At 44.5% G+C, this 10,094-nt stretch overlaps 1 protein-coding gene across 1 annotated transcript; it reads left to right on the top strand.

The window, feature by feature from the left end:
• Positions 1 to 1,092: 1,092 nt before the first annotated feature.
• Positions 1,093 to 7,756, top strand: IL17F (interleukin 17F; the record flags this gene model as incomplete). Its single annotated transcript, XM_082638038.1, has 3 exons — positions 1,093 to 1,161; positions 6,125 to 6,330; positions 7,492 to 7,756. Exons 1-3 carry the CDS (start codon positions 1,135 to 1,137, stop codon positions 7,754 to 7,756), a joined length of 498 nt encoding a protein of 165 aa, XP_082494164.1. The 5' UTR covers positions 1,093 to 1,134.
• Between the last annotated feature and the right edge of the window lie 2,338 nt (positions 7,757 to 10,094).

The raw sequence follows: 10,094 nt of genomic DNA, 5'->3' as shown, positions 1-10,094 counted from the left end.
ACGGGTGAAAGACTCGTGATCACAGAAGAATTTTGATCAACCTTGGAGGGGCTTCATGAACCCAAGAGCTGTTTCCTCTTTATTTCCTACATTTAAAGAAAATGGGACAAAGTTGTTCAAACCCGTGATGGAGGAGAGTAACCTTACCCTGCTAGAATGTGCCCTGCCTTATTAACAGAGCATGTGTAATTTTACCTGATCTTAATGGGCATTAAAAAGAGTCAGTTATTGTTATTTCAGAAATGTCTGTGTATCCCTAGGCTATAATGCCCAACATACAGCAAGTGCTTAATAAATGTTGACCTGAACTGAACTAAGATAAATTAACTTTTTTGCAAGTCATTTAAAATTACACATCAGAGCATTTAAAGGTTCTACTTGCTAATCCATTTAGTTTAAAAAATCAAACCATCTTCAGTCAGATACAGCCAAGATAATAGTTGGTTATATGTTGTATAAGTAATGATTATCAATCTATCAAACACTGGTAGGAGTCTAACCATGGGGTTAAAACAGAATTAGTTTAGGGAGACCATGAAACTAACTGCCAGGGATATAATTTCTGAATCTCTCACTGATGCCATTCATTTCTCTGGTTTTGTTTTTTCCATTCATAAAGTGGAGCTAAAGACAGTTCTCTGTTTAATACCAAGCCTCCTTGAAGGATGACTTATCCACTTAAATCTCAGTTCACACTGCATGACTGGAAAGTAGAACGTAAGGTGCGTGACTGGAGTTCTTAGCCATTTTGTGGAAGAACATGAAAGATCATGACAGCAGTTTGTCACTTGGTTCATCTCTGTAGTGCATAAGTTAAGAAATTTGCTGTAGTGTGAGGACAATGGGGGTGGGAGTGGGGCAGAAGAAGAGGAAGATTTGGTTCTTTTTTCATCATGCCTTTTTAGGGTCCCCCTTCAACTCCCCTTCAGGAAGTGGAATAGGAAAAAAAAAACACTACATTCGTCAGTAACTCTGGGGCAACCACAAGTTAGACAGTAAGCAGGTCAACTGAAACAAGGACAGAGATTGCTATAAAACCAACAGTGCTCTCGTTGACACCACACGGGCACACACAAGGCAACACAGCTCAGAAAGAGCTTCCTGCGTGAAACCGGTGACCAGAGCAAAGTGACAATGACATTCCTGTGTGACATGGCCGTGGTGAGTAGTCAGGATCATTCTTGTGTTGGTACAGTCATCCCTAGGATTTCAGGAAAGAAGATTTATAAGGAATGATGCTAGATTGGGGTCTTTTGCTAGGGTCATTTCTTTAAAAAACAGAGCTGACTTTAATGCTGATCCCTGTCTGGTGGAGAAAAGGAAAAAAGAACCAGAAATTATAATGAGGTGTAAAACCATAGCTCTTCACCAATGGCTCTGGCATAGTTGGTGTTAGCTTTTGAAGTCCTTGACATCACAAACTGGACATGGTCTCTCTTGGGGCCACCATTGTAGAGTTAAGTTGGCCCTCATCTCATGGGGGAGCTTAGCCAGCCTTTTAGGATCTGTACATGTTTATTTTAACCAAGGAATCTGGGGCCCCAATAGGGGTAATGATTCCCCCAAGATGAGCAGATGACAGGGAGCGCCCTGGATGCAGGGAGTGAAACCGCCTGGTGATGCACTTGGACAGCTCCTATGGGAGAGACATTTGACACATCTCTGAGAGCTGATCATTTTTGCATTGTCTCCTTCCTCCTGGAGGAGAGGCAGATGTTAATGTGATGGAAATCTACATCCCCTGGGTCTAGAATCTCACCTGGCATTCGTCAGGTAAGACCTTCGAAGAATTTAAAATACAGCAGCATGAAAACAGGGCTTGGGAAATCACTCACCATATTATTGGTTTAAATAATCCTTTTCTTCTGTCTTTTTACAAGCCATGCAACTTAAAAGAGCTTGGATTTCATAAAAGGTCATGGCATATGGTGATGATAATACTATGTTATATTCATATATTGTTTTAGAGATGGTAAGAAATGCAGCCAAGTGCAGTAGTTAGGGGGCATGGGCTTTGGAGTCAGACAGACCTGGCTTCACCACTTACTAAATGTGGGATTTGGGGTAAGTTACTTAACCTCTCTGTGCATTCTTATTCCTCTTATCTGTATAGAGGAATAATAGTGGTATCTCCCTCATGGAAGGATTAATTGATATCATTGAGAATGACTAAACCTATTCTCTGAAATAGCAGATATATGCAAGCATGGCTTTTAGTTAACTTGGCCATTTTAATATAACAACCAATAAGGATAGAGAAAGCATTCAATAAATTTTTTTTAATTGAAGTAGAGTTGATTTACAATGTTGTATTAGCAACATTGGTATATAGCAAGTGATTCAGTTATATATAAGTGAATAAATAAACCATGATTTCCATTATGGTTTATTACAGGATATTGAATATAGTTCCCTGTGCTATACAGTAGGTCCTTGTTGATTATCTATTTTATATATAGCTGTGTCTATATGTTAATCCCAAACTCCTAATTTATCCCTCCCCCACCCCCTTTCCCCTTTGGTAACCATAAGTTTGTTCTCTATGTCAGTGAGTCTGTTTCTGTTTTGTAAATATGTTCGTTTGTATCATATTTTAGATTCCACATATAAATGATATCATACGGTATTTGTCTTTCTCTTTCTGGTTTACTTCACTTAGTATGATAATCTCTAGGTCCATCCATGTTACTGCAACTAGCATTATTTCATTCTTTTTTTATGGCTTAGTAGTATTCCACTATATATATATATATATATATATATATATACACACACACACACACACACACACACACACACACACACCTCATCTTCTTTATCCATTCATCTGCCCATGGACCTTTAGGTTGCTTCTATGTCTCAGCTACTGTAAACAGTGCCGCTATGAACATTGGGGTGCATGTATCTTTTCAAATTAGAGTGTTAAATATATTAATGATGTCATTATTTTTACCTCTGAGTCACGCACCAATCCAGGGAAGTGGATTGGGACAACTTTCCCCATTGTACAGATGAACAACAGCTCAATGAATTTAAGTGATTTAGCATCACTGGATACTGTATGCCCAAGAATGAGGACATGAATCTAGGTTTACTGGCTCCAAGTAATATTCTTTTCCCTGAATGGTTCAGAAGCAAGATTTCTGAATTTAAAGCCATTGTGTTTAAACAAATTTGTTGGATAGTTTTGTGTTCTAAAGCCACGTCTATTTTTGGTTTCTTTGAAGAAATCTGTTGTAGTGTCAGCAAGAAACATGACAGGGCCAAGGACATTAGAATAGGATTAGAAATTGGAGGTGCAGGCACACAGGACATCCTCAGTACGGTGGTAAGGCAAACTCTTATGGGCTAGGAGCTGCCCGGGTTCTGGAGCATGTTCCTACATGGGGTGAGCACGAATCACAGGTGAGTTCAGGAGACAAAGTGTTCAGATGTTCTCTTTACGGGAGTTCACAGTGCAGTAAGTCAAAGGTTGAGCTGAGCATGCTGGGAAGCTAAGGACCGTCTTGTCTAAGCAGACATCCTTTTACTTTTTAAAATGTCATAATGCTTTGGCTAGACAGAAGTTACATGAGGGCAAATTCCACATCTTTCCCGTCCACTGTGTATCATTAGGACAACGTAGACTTAACAATAGTACCTATACTGAATACTCTCCATGTCCCAGCCCTGCTCTTCATGCTATATATGGATCCTATCATTTAATCTCCACATTTGCTGGTGGAGGAAACTGAGTCACCACTAGTAAGAGTCCTGGAACTGAGTTACGGACCCAGGACTTTTGACTCCAGAGACAGGAAAGAGTTGTTGAATGAATGAATGATTGCAGGAGACAAAAGTAGACACCTGCTGATTATCTGGAGGCAAATCAGCCTCTTTCAGGCTTATCTGGCTCAATCTTGCTTTCAGCTTCTATTTAGTATCAGCTACATTAGTACAGCACTTGACACCATGACCTTTTTGTTTACTCTTATCTTCTTGCCTCCAGCATCTGCAAAAGATAAAAAGAAGGTCCTTTAAACCAACATGTCTAATCACCTTCCCAACCCTAACTCACGGAAGGTGTGAGCCTGAATGACACTGAGCCCTGAGGATCAAAGTAACTCCCTTTCAGCCCTGGGTCTGCATTATGTTGAGTATTGGTGATGAGGCTTGTCCATCCCTAGTGAGGGTCGGTGGTCACCGTGGGGTGAGCAAAGCAGGTCGTGAGAAAGGGAAGCTGGAGAGATTTTTAGCTCTTCCTTTATTTTAGTTAGGTCTTCACTGAATGCTTTCTTTGTGCACGCCTGTAATACCAGATAAACTGGTATTTCAATGTAAGTATAAGAAGTATATTTTCTGGAGCTAAAGGGAAGTAGTTTCCATTTCTCTCTTGTGCATCCTCAGTGTCTCTGCTTCCTTCAGTCAGCACGGGTCATGGGAACTCTGCTGTAGTTGGCTTTGCATGGTGTTTTTCTTAATGAATTGAGCTTAACTATGTTGTTAATTTTTTTTTTTTTTTGGTGGTATGCGGGCCTCTCACTGCTGTGGCCTCTCCTGTTGCGGAGCACAGGCTCCGGACGCGCAGGCTCAGCGGCCGTGGCTCACGGGCCCAGCCGCTCCACGGCATGTGGGACCCTCCCGGACCGGGGCAAGAACCCGTGTCCCCTGCGTCGGCAGGCGGACTCTCAACCACTGCGCCAACAGGGAAGCCCTATGTTGTTAATTTAAATGGATTGTTCTGTTCATGCATTCACTCACCCGCTCTTTCATTCATCCAGAAAGTATTTTGGAAGACCTGTTCTATGACATGTTGTCCTGCAGGAACTTACCATCTAATAGGTGTAGATCTGTATGAACACACATACTGCATGTCCAGACAATAAAGAAGGGCTGCTTGAGTGCTAGATGGTAAAAGCTTTATAAATGAACTACTTTCGGGACAGTTCCTGGAGGAGACCGAGTCCTAGTGGGGCCCTGACGGAAGGGGAGGATTTGGATGGATAGGGGTGGGGCAGTGTATTCCAGGTGGAGGGATGGCTGGGACGAAGAGCTTTGTGGAGGATTCATGGATGTGAGGTTGGAAATTAAAAGCAAGAGTTATCATTTCTTAAGCCCCTATTTTTATTGTAGGTGCTTTACAGAGAACGTTTTATTTAATCTTGTGAATATTATTATGAAGCAAGTATTATGCTCTGGCTGGAAAGAAGAGAAAGCAGAGGCTCAGTGAGGAGACCAGGTCAGGATTTAAACCTAGTCCCGGATCCTGACATCTCCCTTTCTCCCTGTTCTCTCCCTGAAGAGAAATGATGAAATGATTTTTGTTGTTGTTTTATCTTGTGTGTATCTGATTACTAGTGAGAGTCAACATGAAACATAATGTTTTTGGTTGTTGTATTTTGTTGAATTCTCTTCATATCCTTTATTCATCTTCCTCGTGGTTTGTTACTCTTTTTCTTAATATGTGTAAGATAGTTTTGTTTTTGTTTTTGTTTTGGCTGTGCGGTATGTGGGATCTTAGTTCCCCCACCAGGGATCGAACCCACACACCCTACAGTGGAAGCGCAGCGTCTTGACCACTGGACCGCCAGGGGAGCCCCTGTGTAGGACAGTTTTAATATGCAAACATAGATCAGGCATACACTGCTGTTTGCTGGAGGGGAGCCAGGGTCTTGATCTCTCTGGCGGCACTCTGGCCCTCCCGGGGCCCTGGGCACCGAGGTGAGTGAGCCCACAGCACATGGTCCCAGAGGGATGTATGTGCCTTTACTCTCCTCGTGCCTGTTTATGGTGTGTATTTTCTTTCTCTTTCTTGTTTGTCAGCACCCCTCCTTGCCACTGTTGGTGCACCCAGCCACAGCAGTTTCTCTTTTGCCTTTTAATTTGATGCTTTGTTGGCTTGCGAACCTTTTCAGGAGCTCTCGGGCTGTGGAGGGCTCAATCACCAGGCGAATGAGTTTAGTTCTCAGGTTGGTACCCTGGTATCTTCATGTATGACTGTTCCTGTTGCCAGGTGAGGATCTGAGGTTCAGAGGGGAGCCCTGATCCCATCCCAGGGATGCTCAGTTCAGCTGAAGCACGACCTGTCTCTTGTCAGCAAGTGACACCAGCGTCCCTAACCAGTCCCATTCTCATCTATTTCCAGGTCAAGTCCCTGCTGCTGTTGACATTGGGGCTGACCCTCCTGGGGGAGGTGGCAGCTCGGAAAACCCCCAAAGCTGGGGATCCTGCCCTCTGCCCCCCTCCGGAGGACCACACTGTGAGGGTTGACATCCGCATCCTCAGGCAGAGTCAGGGCGTTCCCCTCTCACACGGCTTCCAGAACCGCTCCAGCTCCCCCTGGGATTACAAGTACGTTTCAAGGAGACTGACCTCCACGTTCTTTTGAAAAACATGTTAATTTATTCTAACGATAAGTAGAAAATTTCAAAAATATAGAAAAAATAATAGTCCTCACATTCACTCTGAAAAACGGAAATTCCACTTTCCCTGGGTGCTCACATTTTCTTGCTATTTTGGGCTAAGTCCTCCTATGTGGTCGAAGGTCTATGCTTTGCCCATTTCTGCTTCATGCAGCCCTGGATTTGGAATTTACAAACTTTCTGTGCTGGAAGAGAGGACTCTTTAAAGCAGCCCACATAATGGTCTCTGCATGCAGATAAGCGGGAACCAGAAAAGTCAGTTCAGAGAGAGCCACTCAGATTGGATTTCAGCCTTCAAGGAGCCGGGAGGAGCCCAGAGTGGAGGAGAAAGGCCAGTTTGGGGAGGGGCTGCTAGGTGAGGATGTTCAGGGTACAGACCTGGGATTTTGTCTTACACGGAGGTTCTCGGAATAGCAAGCACTCATTTCTATGCTCTAAATATAAGTATGAAAACAGAGCCCGAGGACCCTTAGAAGTGCTCCCGGGGCTGCCCGCATTGCTTGCCCTGGGAAGCGGGAGTGTGCGCTTGCCAGCTGGCTGGATTGGCTTTGCTGCCTTTATTCCCCCTGGCAAGGGGGCTATTCAGGGAGAAATTGAAAGAAGGCATTGGATTCACCAACCCCGCAGGGCTTTGGTTTTCTTTCCCAAGCAGCAGGCTTTGTAGACTGTGTGCTGGGGGACCTCTTAGTGATGTTCAGTCTCTAACCAAAGGATGAATGATGATTATAATAATAAAAATGAAAAGGAAAATGAACTAAAAGATCTAACATGTATGGAATGCCAACGTTTTACGGCGTGGCGCTTCATACGCATTTGTATCACCGAGTGTTGGTGACAGTCCCACGGGAGAGGCATTTGCGAACCCCCATTTTAAAGCTGAGGGAACTGAGGCCTAAGCAGTTGAGCACTCGCCACGGGCCGGCATCTGAGTCCAGGTTGTCTGCTCCGCGCCTGCGCTGCCGCCCTGAGTTGCCTGGCACCGCCTCCCTGCAAGTGGGCGCCCAGTGCCGCGGGGCCCCCATCCTCTGTGCATCTTTCCCCGCCTCCCACCCCCGGTCTCACCATTGGCTTCTCCCTGCTCCTCCTGCAGCGTCACCCGGGACCCCCACCGGTTCCCCTCCGAGATCGCAGAGGCCCGGTGCAGGCACACGGGCTGCATCAACGCCGAGGGGAAGGAAGACAGCTCGATGAACTCCGTCCCCATCCAGCAAGAGTTCCTGGTCCTCCGGAGGGAGCCCCAGGGTTGCTCTCGCTCCTTCCGGCTGGAGAAGGTGCGGGTGACTGTTGGTTGCACCTGTGTCACCCCCATCGTCCGCTACGTGCGTGACTTGAGAGCGGCAGATCAGCTCAGCTGAAGAAGCTGTAGAAACGCCCCTCTTTACCCAGCACTTTGCCATGAGTCCTGTGTGGTTCCCGATTCTCTCCACTTCCCAGGTCTCTTCATAAGATCTGCATGGGACTCTCAAAGCTCTGTATTAGATAGAGTAACTTTCTGGGGCTTCACAATCTTTATACGGTCCTGAGATGTCCCAATGTCCCACCCCCCTGAAGATAGATGGAGGAGAATGCAGGACCCTCGCCTACTCTGCTTATGTGCTATCGTGACCACCTCCCAGCCATGTGGTCATTGGGTGGGGGCCCTGTTGGTAAAATGGGCTTCTGCTCCACAAAAGGCAACAAATAAAATAAGCACAATGTAAGAGTGTGTGGGAGGGTCTGTGCAGGATGAGGTGGGCAGGAAGGATGGGGATAAGGATCCAGCACCTGTTTATTAAGCATTTGCTAAATATAGATGAGGTTGGCCTGATATTTATACCTATAGGGAAACTGTCCATGTATTTATGATATATAAAATTGTAGGAGAAAAATTAATATATCAAGTATTAATATAATAAAGTATTGATGATTGAAAAATACTTCAGATGTTTGTTTCCAGCCTCAGCTTGTACTCACAAACCTTGTGGACCTGAAGACTATGAAATTCTATACACCTGTCATCTGTTTTTCGTATTTCATCAGAGTGCTAGTGTCAGAATTATCATTATTATTATTTGTGTGTGATCTTGGTAATATTAGCTTTCCCCCCCAGCTTTTTTGAGACATAATTGATAAATAACATGGTGTAAATTTAAGTGATAACAATGTAATGATTTGATACATGTATATATGGTGAAATGATTACCACAATAAGGTTCCTTAACACCTCCATCCCTTCACATAAGTCCTTTTTTTGTGTGTGTGATAAGAACATTTAAGATGTACCCTTTTAGCACATTTCAAGAATACAATACAGTATTGTTAATTACAGTCACCAGGCTGTACGTTAGATCCCCAGAACTTATTCATCTTATAAATGAAAGTGTGTCCCTTTCATCCAACATCTCCCCATTCCCCCACACCCTGCCCCTGGCAACCAGCAATCTCCTCTCTGTTTCCATGCCTTGGAGAGTTCCTCTATTATTAATGGTTCTTGGGGGTTAGGAGGAGAGTTAAAGAACATGGTGCAAACAGGGCTCGCGTTCCCTATGACTCTTTACTGCTCTGTCTTCCTGGCTATATTATTTTACAACATGAACATCTATTGGCCACTGTGGTAGCTACTGGAGACATGAAGAAAGGTAACAAATGCACATGGCGGGGGCCATGGTCTTGGTAGCGGCCACCTGCAGACCCCTGGTCACAAGGGCCATGGCGGTCACTCTGCATCTGGAATCACTAGTGGTCTTTCATGAATCTCCTGTGCTTCTTGAGGACACAGGGGCTTCCAGATTTTGGTCTCCCCACCACTCAGAGGCTCACTGGTCCCTCTCTCGCCCAGATGCACCACATTTCCTCCTTCACTTCTACGGTCCTGGCTCAAGGCACACCTGTGTTCTGCTGCCTTTCAGTCCCAGAGAGGGGATGGGGCATCAGTTCTCACTCCCACCTGCAACTTGGCTTGAGGATGGGCAGCGGGCAGGAGCCTGGCACTCATTTTTAACTCTTTAGTGGGGGCAACTTTTACCTCGTCTGTAGGTGAGGGTGGGGATGGAGGAGCTGGTAAGCGGGCTCTTCTCTTTGCTTCAGAGTCTTTCACTTATGGTATAAACATTGACGTTTGTACTTAAAGTGCTCAGCCTCTTGGAATCTAAAAACCATTTTCTCTCATAGTTATCAGCTTCGTAAGTTTGCTGTGAATCCCACAAGTCCATCCTGGTGCAGAAATCTGTGCAGTGAATCTTCCTTTCCCTGTTCATTTTGGCAGTAATAGCTTTACCCTGAGGGTAGTACACACAAAAAGCCTCAATCTGAGTGGTGAGAGAAGTATAGAGGTGAAGGACATTGCAGAGGAAAAAATTATGCCTCTGAATGTATCAAGATATTATCTTGTACATGTGGTCACATGTAATTTCAAAATGATGTACTAAGTACCATGATCAAGGTCTGAGATTTAAAGAAGACACAGAGGATGATAGCTCACCAGGAAATTTCAGAAAGGAGATGACTTTTGCACTGGGTTAAATAAGAGTTGCTCTAGAGGAAAATGACGGAAGGGCAAAGGGAACAGGATAAACCAAAGTGCAGAGGCACAAAAAAGCTTGGTGTGTTAAGGGAACAGCATATGCCTGGGATAATGTGGACACAGGGACACAGTGGAGGATACATAATAAATATTTCTTGAGAGAACGATTGAAAACATGAGTGAACGAATGA

Source organism: Mesoplodon mirus (assembly GCF_964341445.2).
Source record: "Mesoplodon mirus genome assembly, chromosome: 12".
Taxonomy (NCBI): Eukaryota; Metazoa; Chordata; class Mammalia; order Artiodactyla; family Ziphiidae; genus Mesoplodon; species Mesoplodon mirus.
Note: the sequence above shows the minus strand (reverse complement) of the source record. Positions and strands in the feature narration are given on the sequence as shown.